This window comes from Salmo salar, chromosome ssa16 (genome assembly GCF_905237065.1).
Source record: "Salmo salar chromosome ssa16, Ssal_v3.1, whole genome shotgun sequence".
NCBI lineage: Eukaryota > Metazoa > Chordata > Actinopteri > Salmoniformes > Salmonidae > Salmo > Salmo salar.
In genome coordinates, this window is record NC_059457.1 from 25,136,595 (window position 1) to 25,153,659 (window position 17,065).

The 17,065-nt window shown below is 42.9% G+C and overlaps 1 protein-coding gene across 1 annotated transcript in view; it reads right to left on the reverse strand.

Moving 5' to 3' along the window:
* Positions 1 to 17,065, reverse strand: part of LOC106573448 (voltage-dependent calcium channel subunit alpha-2/delta-1) — a 159,958-nt gene that overhangs the window by 64,321 nt on the left and 78,572 nt on the right. Inside the window, exons 11-18 of the mRNA XM_045697089.1 lie at positions 8,953 to 9,111; positions 8,266 to 8,370; positions 7,564 to 7,642; positions 7,395 to 7,444; positions 7,180 to 7,269; positions 6,983 to 7,057; positions 6,648 to 6,728; positions 6,353 to 6,427 (exon numbers count right to left, since the gene is read on the reverse strand). Coding sequence (XP_045553045.1) covers positions 6,353 to 6,427; positions 6,648 to 6,728; positions 6,983 to 7,057; positions 7,180 to 7,269; positions 7,395 to 7,444; positions 7,564 to 7,642; positions 8,266 to 8,370; positions 8,953 to 9,111 — 714 coding nt within the window. The remainder of the gene's footprint in view (positions 1 to 6,352; positions 6,428 to 6,647; positions 6,729 to 6,982; positions 7,058 to 7,179; positions 7,270 to 7,394; positions 7,445 to 7,563; positions 7,643 to 8,265; positions 8,371 to 8,952; positions 9,112 to 17,065) is intronic.

Consider the following 17,065-nt stretch of genomic DNA (forward strand, 5'->3'; position numbering starts at 1 on the left):
TGTAGAACCTTATGAGGATCTCAGGACCCATCCCAAATCTTCTTAGTTTCCTGAGGGGGAATAGGTTTTGTCGTGCCCTCTTCACGACTGTCTTGGTGTGTTTGGACCATTCTAGTTTGTTGGTGATGTGGACACCAAGGAACTCGAAGCTCTCAACCTGCTCCAATACAGCCCCATCGATGAGAATGGGGGCGTGCTCAGTCCTCCTTTTCCTGTAGTCCACAATCATCTCCTTAGTCTTGGTTACATTGAGGGATAGGTTGCTATTCTGGCACCACCCGGCCAGGTCTCTGACCTCCTCCCTATAGGCTGTCTCGTCGTTGTCGGTGATCAGGCCTACCACTATTGTGTTGTTTGCAAACTTAATGATGGTGTTGGAGTCGTGCCTGGCCATGGAGTCGTGGGTGAACAGGGAGTACAAGAGGGGACTGAGCACGCATCCCTGAGGGGCTCCCGTGTTGAGGATCAGCATGGCAGATGTGTTGCTACCTACCCTCACCACCTGGGGACGGCCCGTCAGAACGTCCAGGATCCAGTTGCAGAGGGAGGTGTTTAGTTGCAGGATCCTTAGCTTAGTGATGAGTTTTGAGGGTACTATGGTGTTGAACGCTGAGCTGTAGTCAATGAATAGCATTCTCACGTAGGTGTTCCTTTTGTCCAGGTGTGAAAGGGCAGTGTGGAGTGCAATAGAGATTGCATCATCTGTAAATCTGTTTGGGCGGTATGCAAATTGGAGTGGGTCTACGGTTTCTGGGATAATGGTGTTGATGTGAGCCATTACCAGCCTTTCAAAGCACTTCATCACTACGGACGTGAGTGCTACGGATCTGTAGTCATTTAGGCAAGTTGCCTTCGTGTTCTTGGGCACAGGGACTATGGTGGTCTGCTTGAAACATGTTGTATTACAGACTTAATCAGGGACATGTTGAAAATGTCAGTGAAGACAACTGCCAGTTTGTCAGCACATGCACACGTCCTGGTAATCCGGCTGGCCCCGCAGCCTTGTGAATATTGACCTGTTTAAAGGTCTTACTCACGTCGGCTACGGAGAGCGTGATCACACAGTCGTCTGGAACAGCTGATGCTCTCATGCATGCCTCAGTGTTGTTTGCCTCGAAGCGAGCATAGAAGTGATTTAGCTCATCTGGTAGGCTCGTGTTCCTGGGCAAATCACAGCTGTGCTTTCCTTAGTAGTCTGTAATAGTTTGCAAGCCCTGCCACATAAGACGAGCGTCGGAGCCGGTGTAGTACGATTTAATCTTAGTCCTGTATTGATGCTTTGCCTGATTGATGGTTCGTTGGAAGGCATAGTATGTTTCTTATAAGCTTCCGGGTTAGAGTCCCGCTCCTTGAAAGAGGCAGCTCTACCCTTTAGCTCAGTGAGAATGTTGCCTGTAATTCATGGCTCCTGGTTGGGGTATGTACGTACAGTCACTGTGGGGACGACATCCTCGATGCACTTTTCCCTGGTATGTGTGTGTGTGATTTTGTGTGTTTTGCTTGTGTGCGTGATGGTTTAGTCTGTGCGTGTGTTGTCTGCATGCCTGTTTGAGTCTGTGTGTGTGTGTTTCATACAGACCGACTGTACACAGTGTTAATGTCAGCAGTGAAACCCTCTGTGTGTATCAGTGACTTTATAATGTTATAATGTAAGTAGCAGCAGCAGCAATCCACATCTACTCTGTTAAAGCACCAGTAAATGGATGGAACCTGACACTCTGGTCTAAAACAACGCTGCTCTACCTTTAGACTGTATACCCTTTATAGAAGGTTCATATGGATTTAGTTTCTGCAAAAGCTACAGACACACACTGTGATGATGGTGGTTAATAAATTATCCTTACATTGGATGGAGAGAAAATACAGATGGAACAGTGGAGAAGGAGGAGGAAGATGAAGAGGATCTTAGCATGAAAAAAATAACAAAATCTATTTTGTTAGGAGCCAGGTCATTCGTGATACAAGTCAGTATTCGACGTCCATCGATGTCTGAGGACATCATGAGATGATGTGTAAACCGGCCACTAGGAGCAACAGTGAGTGCGGTTACCTTCAAGTAGGTAACAGTTTTGCTAGGGTGTTGTGAACGGGGTTGGGCATAAGTGTCTGCCTCTGATTCCAAAGGTTGCAAGTTTGAATCCGGCAATAGAAAGTTGTTTAAGAGATTTTTTTTCAAGCCTATCCCAAACCTTAACCCTTACCTTAACCATTAGGAGTTAATGCCTAAACTTAACATTAAACACTTCAAAATGTGACATTTGCAACAACTTCAAAATCTGACGTTTGAAAAATGTCTAATTCTGATGTGAGACTGTGAGAGCTAGTTGCGTTAGAGGCCATTAGATGATACAGAAAATATATGCACAATGATAAACAGTCAAATCGTTTAGTCTGTGGGAGGATGAAAGTATATGGCAGAGAAAGAAAGAGAGGGGTAAGTGAGTGGGTGGAGGAGAGAGATCAAAATCCAACTCCAAATGTAGCGAGGGATTTATGTGATGAATATGAAACGGGTTTCCTATACAACCATAATCACATACAGACCGAAACACAAGAAAAAGAGAGAAAAGAGAGAATATGTTCAAATAGTCAAAGGTCACCCTCAATATTCACACACCCCTCTGTTTCTCTGATCACACATTTGCACAGACACACACACATGCACGCACACAGGCACAGACACATCATACACAGTAAGATTGACAGGGTGTGTGTTTCAGGGTGGGCCCCCATAGGAGAGACCATAGACAGCACAGGGGTCCATGAGAAAATACTCATGCCCTTTCACTGGATAATGGACATAATTTAAAAAGCATGTATATGATGTGAATATCAATAGGAACTACAGTTTCATAAATTGATCCAGGGAGAAAGGCAAACCAGCAGCAGTACTAAGGAAGGAGCCGCTATAACCCTGGAAATGTCATCATGCGTTAGTTTAGTCACTGCTTCTCTCTGCCAGACAGCTGTAGCTCCAATGACTTAACTCATCACAGGAAACTAACTGCCTTATCTACAACATCTATCATTTCCTCTAGGACCCACCCTTCTCTCTCTCCCACTCCCTCTCCCTCTCACATACACGCACACACACAGAACCGCACACCCAAACGTCTCTAGTCACTTACATAACATAATAACAACGTGACAGATAGACTGGAGGAAAGAAACCGTTACATAGAAAATTTGAAAGGGTCTAAATAAACAGTGTGAAACATTGAGCTAATTATGTGATGTTAGTTTACTGGAGGTTAGTAACTAACTAATAGGTACTAGTCACTATTCTTATCTATTCCTCCTGGAATGTAGGAGTATGGCTGCTCATAAGGCTATAGCATCAGGAAATGCCATCACTTGACCACATTTTACTGTACACACACACTCTACTCAATGGTCTTACAGTTAATAAAGATCTGCCCAATGGGCTAATAATCTAAGTCTATACTATATTCTACTATAGTACATCAGTGGAGGCTGCTCATAATAATGGCTGGAACAAAGCAAATGAAATGGCATGAAACACATGGAAACCATATTTGATACCATTCCACTCCTTCTGCTCCAGCCATTACCACGAGCCCGTCCTCCCCAATTAAGGTGCCACCAACCTCCTGTGTAGTACATCTACTCTCTTTCTGTCCTACTGTCACCTCATGCAGAGTGACGGCACATGCCTTACTGAGTCTTGTCTTGCGGTTACAGATCCTTTTCTAACAGACACATACTGTAATGAGAGTGATGCATGGAGTATTTCAGTGGGAGACATATTATTCTCCATTTGATAATAATATGAATTAATAGGCCTGGCTCTTTTATCGAAATAGAATAAACGTTTAATCATATGTGGCCAGGCAGGAATCAAACCATGACTGTTGCAACCTTCAGCAAAGGGTTTCATGTGCCCCGCCTGTATGGGTAGTCTGTAGCATACGCTGATTATACCAAACATTAGGAATACCTTCCTAACATTGCCCTCAGAATAGCTTCAATGCATCGATGCATGGCCGAGGTGTCGGAAGCGTTCCACTGGGATGATGGCCCATGATGACTCCAATGCTTCCCACAGTTGTGTTAAATTGGCTCGATGTCCTTTGGTTGTTGGATCATCCTTGACACACATGGGAAACGGTTGAGCGTGAAAAACCCAGCAACATTGCAGTTCTTGACACAAACCAGTGTGTCTGGCACCTACTACCATACGCTGTTCAAAGGCACTTAAATCTTTTGTATTGGCCATTCATCCCCTGAATGGTACCCAAACACAATCCATGTCTCTATTGTCTCAAGGCTTTAAAATCCTTTTTTGACCTGTTTCCTCCCCTTCATCTACACTGATTGGAGGGGATTTAACAAGTGACATCAATACGGGATCATAGCTTTCACCTGGATTCATCTGGTCAGTCTGTTATGGAAAGAGCTAGTGTTCTTAATGTTTTGTATACTCAGTGTATATCCAACTAGCTCTCAGTTTCACATCAGAATTAGATGTTCATTCATGTTTCTCAAACTTTTTAGGGTTAAGGTCACGTTTTTAAGGTTAGGGTTAAGTTTAGGCAATAACTCTAAAATCTTAAGGTTAGGCATTAACTCCAAATGGTTAAGGTAAGGGTTAAGGTTTGGGATAGGCTTAAAACAAAAGTAACTTTCTATCGCATGATTTCAACTTGCAACCTTTGGAAAAAGAGGCAGATTCTTACGCCATCCTGGTCCACAATGCCCGAGCAAAACCAAAACCTACTTGAAGATAACAGTGCTCACTGTTGCCCCTCGTGGCCGGTTTCCACATCATCTCATGATGTCCTCAGACATCGATGGACGTTGAATACTGACTTGTATCATGGGTGACCTGGCTAGTATATCAGCTTGGTTAAAATCACATTAGTCAGACCAAGGCCAAGGCAATCTTTGATCGCCTCTCTGTAATGTGAAGCCTGCTCCAAAACCTGACTGACACACTCACACAGATGGTTCTTCCTTAGGAAACGTAAACAACACTCTACAAGAACCCCAGTCACTTTGAAATGGTTCCCATGTGTATGCTGTGTGTTGGTCAGTGCCTGTGTGTGTATGTATAGATTGGATCCATGAGTGTGTATCCATTTTGATTAGCCTCTACTATAGTAGAACATAGTATAGGCTGTGGCTGGATGAGATGTGAACATGTGTCCCAGCAGAACTAAAATTCAGATCCAGAGAGGCCCCCCTCTGAACACAACATGCCCCAAAAGAGAGCCAGGGCCTGGGCCACACATGCCCCTCTGTAGCCTGTCAAGACCTGGCCTACGGGTGTTGAGGAGGAGGTCAGGAGAGGAGGAAAAGAACGGGGAGGAGGAATAGGAGAGGTAGGAAGGAATAGAAGAGGTAGGGAGGAGCAGTGGGTTGTTTTTCTCTAAAGGTCGGTCAGGACCATCATGGTGGCCTTGTGGCTAGATATACTGCTACGATCATGTGTGTGTTCACCGTCTATCACAGTGCCATCCGTTTTGTCACCAAAGCCCCATATTCTACCCACCACTGCGACCTGTACTCTCTCATTGGCTGGCCCTCGCTTCATACTCGCCGCCAAACCCACTGGCTCCAGGTCATCTACAAGTCTCTGCTAGGTAAAGCCCCACCTTATCTCAGCTCACTGGTCACCATAGCAGCACCCACCCGTAGCATGCGCTCCAGCAGGTATATCTCACTGGTCACCCCCAAAGCCAATTCTTCCTTTGGCCGCCTTTCCTTCCAGTTCTCTGCTGCCAATGACTGGAATGAACTGCAAAAATCACTGAAGCTGGAGACACATATCTCCCTCACTAGCTTTAAGCACCAGCTGTCAGAGCAGCTCAAAGATCACTGCACCTGTACATAGCCCATCTGTAAATAGCCCATCCAACTACCTCATCCCCATACTGTATTTATTTATCTTGCTCCTTTGCACCCCAGTATCTCTACTTGCACATTCATCTTCTGCACATCTACCATTCCAGTGTTTAATTGCTATATTGTAATTACTTCGCCACCATGGCCTATTTATTGCCTTACCTCCCTTATCCTACCTCATTTGCAAACACTGTATATAGACTTTTTCTACTGTATTATTGACTGTATGTTGGTTTATTCCATGTGTAACTCTGTGTTGTTGTATGTGTCGAACTGCTTTGCTTTATCTTGGTCAGGTCGCAGTTGTAAATGAGAACTTAAAAAAATATATTAAAAAAAAATATATATATATAAAATAAAATATATATATAAACATGCATAAGATCCACAGTAGTCATATCAGCACCTCAGGATCATCAGTCTAGTCTGTATGAGTTTGGATTGTAAAACATGTTAACAGAAAAGAAGAGGTAAGAATAGAACATACCTTAGGTTGGAGGTTGGGGTGTAGCAGCACATATCCGTTGGGGTCGATGGCAAAATAATATCCATTAGGTCCAATCTAAGAAACGGAGGCACAGAGAGGGTTGGAGGAGACGGTTGATCATAGGCTGTACACTATAGGGAACATTGATGTCTTCTCAATACATCACTGTTCTGGATTATTAAAGTATCATCAACATGATTTAGTTGATATGAGAGAGGGTACGGCTGTCAGAGTAACACAGACTGAAGTAAGAGAATAAGGAGTATTCTGGTGTGTTAGTGTGTGTGTCACTCACAGTGTAGCGCGGTGTGAGCTTCTTGATGTCATCTAGTGACACGTCAATCCCCATCACCCCTAGGATCAACTGGTTCTGAATCTGAGAGAGAGGGAAAGAGGGGGAAAGAGGCAAAATTAAAATGTCAAATCACAGTCTGAATAGTAAGAGTAGTGCTGATTTAGAGGCTATTGGTGTCTAATGCTGTGATGGCGTTTGCAATGGTAGGGATGTGGGTTTGATTCCCATGCGGGACCAGTAAAAAAAATTATACACTCACTACTGTAAGTCATTCTGGGAAAGAGCATCTGTGTAAATGTAAAGAGTTTGTTTTCCTGTTTGTGTATGTGTATTACCTCTATGCCCAATTCATCTTTATACTTGGTCTTGTTGAAGACAGGTAGGGTTCCTGTGATGACCAGACCTAGCTCCTAACACACACACAGACAAAGAAAGCTAAATTAAAGTCATCGTTGTTGGGTTTCAGAAGCCTTCAGCGTAGAGGTAGATTTTGGTGAGGTGCATTGTGGGATAGGAGGAAGTGATATCATACCAGAGCGTCGAGGTAGACATTAGTCCACTGGACCTGCTTGGCCAGCTGGTCAGCTAAAACCATGGGTCTGCCCAGTACATCCAGGTACTCCTAGAACACACACACATACATACTCTCCTTCAAATACACACCAAAATTAAAGACAAAGTCAACCACAGACACACGTCTGGGACAACATTAAACACACACACATGTTCATGCACATTGCTTCTCACTTGAGTGTTGATGCGTATGGCTCCAATTGAGGGAATCTCATAGAAGTATCCTGGGAGAAACAGAGAATGGGCTAAGATCAGGACATTAACTATATGAGTAGACCAAAATGGACCTCAAATCATACACAGCTGTAGCAGTGCTTCAATATTACAAACAACAACAACATACCTTTATTAGCGCAGGCCATCCACTGGACTGGACCTTTATCATAGTTGTGCTGACCTACTGAGAAGGTGAAGATACGCACCTAGAACACAGGAACATATGAATCTGTTATAGCAACATCCACATTGAACCGTATTGTGTGTGATGGAAGTTAATCAACCATTGTTAGGTATTGAATGAACCAAGCCACTGAGGTTATTATGAGCCATAGAATGTTAAATCTTGCTCGTGGGAGGCTTACTGTTACAGTGCACGCAGTGGGTTGTTTTGTTAAGACCTGGGGGTGGTGTTACCATGCTCTCTCTACCCCCCATCATGCCCATTTCCTTTCATGTGCTGAGCAGAGAGAACAGCTTTAGCTTTGGTAGAGTTATCACCACACTTCATATCTGCTTGTTCGTCCCCACAAGGTCAAACGCTATTTCTAGGGGGTTTAGGGTTAAGGTTAGAATTAGTGTTAGGTTTAGGGTTAGGGTTAGGAGCTAGGGTTAGTTTTAGGGTTAGGAGCTAGGGTTAAGGTCTAGGGTTTTGTATGTGTGTGTGTGTTTGTGTGTATTTGTAACAATCATCTTCCCTCCACCTGTATACCAAAGGTTCAGCACAGAGAATACTTCCTCTTGATCCAACCCATTACTCTGTGTTTACTAGAAGGGTCATCGACTAGGTGGATTATACATTAAAGTGTGTGTGTGCGTTCAGCTGTACCTTCTTGTCAGAGTTGTATTCCTGAAGTATGGCCGATGCTCTCTCCTCTCCTCCGTCAGTGAACAGCATGATGATCTTGTTACAGTTGGCTCTGGTGATGTTAGTCTGCACAGAGAAAACACACCAGGTAGAGAACAGGGGTTGCTGACCCCCATCCTAACACACCACCACCAAATCCTGTAATCAAGGTACTGGTAAGAAGCAGATGACAAAAATCAGGGTTTTAAAAGACTGGAGGAGGGTTGGACACGCAGGTTGGCGTTTATTGTCATGAAACTTGCCCTGGAGTCAGAACTGCAGTAGTCACTAGCTGGCACAGCCACATAGTCATATAATCAGATTTTAAACCTAATCCTAACATTAACCCTAACCTCATGCACACTGCTAACCCTTACATTAAGATTAAAAAGCACATTTTAGTTTTCATACATTTTTACAATATAGACAATTTTGACTTTGCAGCGGGCCCATCTAGCGGTAATTGCTCAGTTCTGCAGCAGAGGTCAGTGTCTGACAATAATCTATCATACGAGAAAGAGCAGAGCTCAAAGGTAACAGTTTGTACATTTTACATGAAGTGCAGTATGTTCCTGAAGTATCAAAGTAAAATAACAAGGAGCAGGGCTGTCATTATACTGTACATCTGTTATTACTACAGTGTTATGAACAGAGCATAGGGCCTCTTACTGCATAGAGCTGTTCGAAGGCAAACTCAAATCCCTTGGTGTAGTTGGTGATGCCTTTAGCAGAGATGTTCTGAATCGCATCCCTCAGGATCTTCTTATTCCTCACGTTGGCCTGGACCAGGTGGTCAAAACACGCTGTGTTATTCACCCTGGTGTTGAACTGGTAGAGGGAGACAGATAGAGGTTAGGCAAACGCACACACACAGACACACATACTAATTACCCACACACACACCTGGCCTTGACTATTATCACCCAGTGGTAAACAGACACATTCATCAAGTGTTGCTAATTACTTTGCATCCTATCAGGATCATGAGCTGGTACCATGGAAACGAGACTCCCTCTACCAACTCACTCTCATTAGAGTGGAAATACCAAGCATGCACAAACGCACACGCACACACACATGTACACACACATGGCGGCAGGTAGCCTAGCGGTTAAGAGCATTGAGCCAGTAACCGAAAGGTTGCTGGTTCGAATCCCAAAGCCAGCAATGTGGAAAAATATGCCATTTTGTCCATGAGCAAGGCAGTTAACCCCCAACTGCTCCCAGGCGCTGATGACGTTGATTAACCCCCTAGGGTTGATGCCCTCGCCCCTGTGAAAAACTATTCAGCATCATATAAAAATCGATCAGCTTAAGATAGAGATACTGTGTCTGTTTTCTTGCATTGGATGAGTCTCAATCCGCCGCATCTGCCTATGTAACACTTCCATATCTACGGTGAAATGCGACAGAGCTAGAGCGGTGTTTGTCAGACCATGAGACAACCCGAAAATCGGTCTTCTCACAAAATCTTCTGTAGTGTCCAACCGGTTTGGCCTACAAACTATTAACCCTCTAAGGTAAGATGAGACTCTTACGAACACGACGGTATTCTACGATTTGCTTTAAGACCCTTACAAGCGTCGTGGGACTCATCTGAAGTCGACACAGGTGATCTACCAACCTTTGTCTGTAGTGTTCGAACAGTTTGGGCTACACACTAATATGACTCATCTGTGTAAAGGTGAGACTCTTGTTTTGCTTTAGAAGGCCCACAGGCCTCAAAAGACTCGTCTGAGGGTCCCCCGGTACCAGTCAAAAACATTTATGGAAGTACAGAGCATTCGAAAAGTATTCAGACCGCATTAACTTTTCCACATTTTGTTAAGTTACAGCCTTATTCTAAAATGGATGAAATAGTTTTTTTCCTCATCAATCTACACACAATACCAGATAATGACAAAGTAAAAACAGGTTTTTAGAAATTTTAGCAAATGTATTAAAAATAAAAAATTGAAATATCACATTTACATAAGTATTCAGCCCCTTTACTCAGTACTTTGTTGAAGCACCTTTGGCAACATTTACAGTCTCGAGTCTTTTTGTGTATGACGCTAAAAGCTTGGCACACCTGTATTATGGGAGTTTCTCCTTTTCTTCTCTGCAGATCCTCTCAAGCTCTGTCAGGTTGGATGGGGAGCGTCGCTGGACAGCTATTTTCAGGTCTCTCCAGAGATGTTCGATTGGGTTCAAGTCGGGGCTCTGGCTGGGCCACTCGAGGACATTCAGAGACTTGTCCCGAACCCACTACTGCGTTGTCTAGGCTGTGTACTTTGCTCCGTTCATCTTTCCTTCTATCCTGACTAGTCTCCCAGTCCCTGCCTCTAAAAAACAATACCACAGCATGATGATGTGGTAATGTTTTCACCGTAGGGATGGTGCCAGGTTTCCTCCAGACATGACACTTGGAATTCATGTCAAAGAGTTCAATCTTGGTTTCATCTGACCAGAGAATGTTGTTTCTCATGGTCTGAGAGTCTTAAGGTGCCTTTTGGCCAACTCCAAATGGGCTGTTATCTGCCCTTTACTGAGGAGTGGCTTCTGTCTGGCCACTCTACCTTAAAGGCCTGATTGGTGAAGTGCTGCAGAGATGGTGGTCCTTCTGGAAGGTTTTTCCATCTCCACAGAGGAACTCTAGAGCTCTGTCAGAGTGACCATTGGATTCTTGGTCACCTCCATGACCTAGAACCGCTCTAGGAAGAGTCTTTGTGGTTCTAAACTGCTTCCATTTAAGAATGGAAGGCCACTGTGTTCTTGGGGACCTTCAACACTGCAGATTTTGTTGGTAGCCTTCCCCAGATCTGTGCCTCGACACAATCCTGTCTCGGAGCTCGGAGCATCCTGACTGGTTGCATCACTGCCTGGTACGGCAATTGCTCGGCCTCCGACCGCAAGGCACCAGAGAGGGCAGTGCGTACGGCCCAGTACATCACTGGGGCTAAGCTGCCTGCCATTCAGGACCTCTACACCAGGCGGTGTCAGAGGAAGGCCCTAAAAATTGTCAAAGACCCCAGCCACCCCAGTCATAGACTGTTCTCTCTACTACCGCATGGCAAGCGGTACCGGAGTGCCAAGTCTAGGACAAACGTGCTTCTCAACAGTTTTTACCCCCAAGCCATAAGACTCCTGAACAGGTAATCAAATGACTACCCAGACTATTTGCATTGTGTACCCCCCCACCCCTCTTTTTACGCTGATGCTACTCTCTGTTTATCATATATGCATAGTCACTTCAACTATACATTCATGTACATACTACCTCAATTGGCCTGACCAAACAGTGTTCCCGCACATTGGCTAACCGAGCTATCTGCAATGTGTCCCGTCACCCACCACCCACCAACCCCTCTTTTACGCTACTGCTACTCTCTGTCCATCATATATGCATAGTCACTTTAACCATATCTACATGTACATACTACCTCAATCAACCTGACTAACCGGTGTCTGTATGTAGCCTCACTACTTTTATAGCCTGACTACTGTATATAGCCTCGCCACTGTTATTTTTCAATGTCTTTTTACTGTTGTTTTTATTTCTTTACTTACTTATTGTTCACCTAATACCTTTTTTTACACTATTGGTTAGAGCTTGTAAGTAAGCATTTCACTGTAAGGTGAAAGGTGTTGTATTCAGCTCACATGACAAATAAACTTTGATTTGATTTGATTTAATTACAATTCCTTCAACCTCATGACTTGGTTTTTGCTCTGACATGCACTGTCAACTGTGGGACCTTATATAGACAGTTGTGTGCCTTTCCAAAACATGTCCAATCAATTAAATTTACCACAGGTGAACTCCAATCACGTTGTAGAAACATCTCACGGATGATCAATGGAAACAGGATGCACCTGAGCTCAATTTCGAGTCTCATAGCATAAGGTCTGAATACTTATGGAAATAAGTTATTTATGATTTTAAATATTTAATAGAAATTTCGAAAAACCTGTTTTCACTTTGTTATTATGGGGTATTGTGTGTAGATTGATTACGATTTTTATTTATTTAATACATTTTAGAATAAGGCTGTAACGTAGCAGACAGTGGTAAAGCTCAATGGGTCTGAATACTTTCCGAATGCACTGTATACAGTAACAGTCAAAAGTTTGGACACACCTACTCATTCAATGGTTTTTCTTTATTTTTACTATTTTCTGCATTGTAAAATAATAGTGAAGACATCAAAACTTTTAAATGACACATATGGAATCGTGTAGTAACCAAAAAAAGTGCTAAATAAATCAAAATATATTTTTTATTTGAGATTCTTCAAAGTAGCCACCCTTTGCCTTCATGACAGCTTTGCACAATTTTGGCATTCTCTCAACCAGCTTCATAAGGTAGTCACCTTGAATGCATTTCAATTAACAGGTGTGCCTTGTTAAAAGTTAATATGTGGAATTTCTTTCCTTCTAAATGTATTTCAGCCAATCAGTTGTGTTGTGACAAGGTAGGTATACAGAAGATAGCCCTATTTGTAAAAGACCAAGTCCATATTATGGCAAGAACAGCTCAAATAAGCAAAGAGAAATGACAGTCCATCATTACTTTAAGACATGAAGGTCAGTTAATGCATAAAAGTTCTAGAACTTTGAAAGGTCCTTTAGTGCACTCGCAAAAACTATCAAACGCTATGATGAAACTAGCTCTCATGAGGACTGACACAGGAAAGGAAGACCCAGAGTTACCTCTGCTGCAGATGATAAGTTCATTAGATTTACCAGCCTCAGAAATTGCAGCCCAAATAAATATTTCAGAGTTCAATTAACAGACACATCTCAACATCAATTGTTCAGAGGAGACTGCGTGAATCAGGCCTTCATGGTCGAATTGCTGCAAAGAAACCACTACTAAATGACACCAATAAGAAGAAAACACTTGCTAAGGCAAAGAGACACTAGCAGTGGACATTAGACCGGTGGAAATCTGTCCTTTGGTCTGATGTGTCCAAATTTGAGAATTTTGGTTCCAATCACCATGTTGTAGTGAGACGCAGAGCAGGTGAACGGATGATCTCTGTCACGGGTCCCCCTGGTGGTACTGCTGCTCATTCTGTTCACCAGTTCCCTGAGGTAGACATCACCGGCCTTCTAGACTGCACTGAACTGTGTTATTATGCACGCCTGGTTCCAATTCCTCACTGATTGTGTTTGTATAAATCTGCCCTTTGTTTCCCCATTGGGCTGTCGATTATTGTTCCCATGTCTATTGGTCGTGTGAGCACCTATGCGTTGTCTCAACCTGTGCTGCGTGTTTTATGCATTGTTTATTACGGGTCTCGTGCCGTGTTGTTCTACGAGGTTTACCCTCGCTCTTTTGTTTGGGTACATCCCAGTGTTTTGTATATGTGTTTGTTTTGGGTGTGTTAAAAACCCAGATGATGTATTCCTGCGCCTGTCTCCAAATCCTTTATACCAGCGTGACAATCTCTGCATGTGTGGTTCCCACCGTGAAGCATGGGGGAGGACGTGTGATAGTGCAACCAGCAAAGCACCCCCACACTGTCTGTGATTTATTTACAATTCAAGGCACACTTCACCATCATGGCTACCACAGCATTCTGCAGCAATACGCCATCCCATCTGGTTTGCGCTTAGAGGGACTATCATTTGTTTTTCAACAGGACAATGACCCAACACACCTCCCGACTGTGTAAGGGCTTTTTGACCAAGAAGGGAAGTGATGGAGTGCTGCATCAGAGCTCTCGAGTGGCGCAGCAGTCTAAGGCACTGCATCTCAGTGCAAGTGGCGTCACTATAGTCCCTGTTTCGTATCCAGGCTGTATCACATCGGCCTTGATTGGGAGTCCCATAAAGCGGCACACAATTGGCCCAGCGTCATCCGGGATAGGCCATCATTGTAAATACGAATTTGTTCTTAACTGACTTGCCTAGTTAAATAAAGGTTAAATGTAAAATGTTTTTTTATAATATTCAGATGACCTAGCCTCCACAATCACCTGACCTCAACCAAACTGTGATGGTTTGGGATGATTTCGACCGCAGAGTGAAGGAAAAGCAGACCACAAGTGCTCAGCATTTGTGGGAACTCCTTCAAGACTTCTGGAAAAGCATTCCTCAAGAAGTTGATTGAGAGAATGCCAAGAGTGTGCAAAGCTGTCATAAAGGCAAGGGTTGGCTATTTGAAGAATATCAAATATAAAATATATTTTGATTTGTTTTACACTTTCTTGGTTACTACATGATTCCATATGTGTTATTTCATAGTTTTGATGTCTTCACTATTATTTTACAACGTAGAACATAGTAAAACATAAAGAAAAACCTTTGAATTAGTAGGTGTGTCAAAATGTTTGACTGGTACTGTATCTGTACTGTTTAGTGACAAGAATAAGGGGTCTTTCTTATGTCTCATATATTGGACAGACACTTCAGAACAAACTTTCGGTTGATTTTCTCTTGTTCCATGTAGTGAATCTGTTATTCAATGTGTTTGTATGGGCTAATAGCAGTAAGGGCAAAAATATTTTTTCATCAAATATGTTTCTAAAAATATTTTTGGGGTACTTTAAGGGGTCTTAAAATTCCTAATCAAATAGCAAAATATCCTTGGTATGACCTTCTTAAAACAATTCCATATAGGTTAGTAGTACCCCCACCCCTCCCCCGGCTTAGACTCTTATGGATTAAGGCAGCCCACAGTACCTCTCTGATTCAAAGGGGTTGGGTTAAATGCGGAAGACACATATTAGTTGAATGCATTCAGTTGTGCAATTGACTAGGTATCCCCCCCGCACATACACACACCTTGGCAGCCAAATCAACAGTGCTCTGAAACCTGCACAGACCTATTGTACCTACAGCTACAGATATAAGACAGACAAAACACTGACAATGTTGTGATCATAGTAATTATATGATGCAGAGAGGCTAGGCCAAAAGTTTGCTGTACTGTCTTTCTAAACAGTGCTGCAACCCATTGATCTGAACCAATCAATGTTCCACTGTTAATCAGCCAATGGGGAGAGCAGATACATGCATCCATGGAGACTAGCAGAATCTGGCTAGGTGTGTGCGCGTGCTTATCTGCGTCTGTGTGACAACCTTGATATTTATAACTGAGTGACGGACTCCACTTGGAAGAGTAATTTGAAGGCTTCTACCTGACATGAACACTAAGCTTAGAAGCCAGCATGGACACACATGCACACACAAGTATGTTTTACTATACTTGTAGGTACCAAAAAAGAATATTCCCATTCAAAATCCTATTTTCCTTAACCCTAAACCTAACCCTTAAGCTAACCTTAATCCCAAAACCCTAACCCTAACCTATACCCTAACACTAACCCTAATTGTAACACTAACCTTAAATCTAACCCCTAAGCCTAAAAAAAAAAATCCTTGTGGGGACCGGTGAAATGTCTGAATCTTGTTTTACTATCATAGTGAGGACTTCTGGTCCCTACAATGATAGTAAAACCAAACCACACACACATGCACACACACTCTCATAATAGAATGTGCTCTTTTATCACTTAATCTATTAAATGGAGAGGAGGGTGAGAAGGAGGGTGGGAGGGAGAGAAATAGAAAGTGAGAGGGAGAAAGGGAGACAGGGAGGGGATGAGAGAGAGGTGTGTAAATGAGACAGCATTGCTCTTCCATCAGGGTCTAATTCATTAATGCTAGAATCCATGCTAATAAACACTTCACAGCCTTATCCATTGCATCAGACATTTTAGTGAGCATGCTGAACATTCATGTAAATGTGAACATTTCAATAGGTGGTATATCTCAGACTGGGTTGGGGTTGGATTGCAGATGACACTGAGCAGAGAGCTAATCTCTATTTCCTAATCCCAGTCTATACAGCCTCCCTGTTCACTTAGTGTGCATGTAAACACAAATGTAGAATGTCTTACTGTGGACATGGTGCAGTAGTGTTGTTTTTATCAGGGTTTATTAATGCATTAGTGTTGTTTTCAAACTCTGGGTTTTCTAGTTGGTTCTAGTTGAGTGTAATCTGAGTTAATCTTTGAGAGATAAAGAAAGAGAGAGGGAGATGTAGAAAGAGAGAGTGATGGATAAGTATTTCCCATGGTTCTCTGAATGGCACTCTAGGGCTGGTGTAGCAGCCTGATCACTAGGAATAGACTTTGTTTTTGGACATTTGAAAAGGTCCTGAGAACATCGGTATATTCCTTTCTCGGCACTCACCAAAACAAAAGAAAATCAATTGCCCAGCACTGGGCGTGAACTCATAATACTCAGCACCAAAGCACACCACTCAGACCACTGCACTACAGCAATTTACAATGCTTTTGCACGTGAGAATACTTGATGGTACACTGTGAAAAAAAGGCGCTACCTATTGGGACAACCGAAAAACCCCTTTGGAACCCTTTTTTAAGCACACGCAATTAACCCTGTAACCACGTGGAATTAATATTTCAAAAATAGATGTTCCACCATACGTCAAATTTCAAAGGGAAACTATGAGATCTTGTTGGGTATCGTGGGGGGTTTAACCCATACACGGAGTGGTCCTGGGAAGTTTTAATTGCACTCCCCAAATGGAGCAGATCATTAATGGCCTGTTTTAAAGAGAGGCAGAAAATCTATATTTCATTATTTCTCAACCATCTCTCTCTCTCTCTGTCTCTCTCTCTCTCTTTTCTCTCAAAAGGAAATGTGGATTATAGATAATCAACATTTTAGTAGAAATTAATACATTTATTGTAAGGGAAAATCAAGTCTGAAAGTGTAAATTACAAACTTCGGAAGCCTTTTTAAACCTAAAACACACTACAAGTTT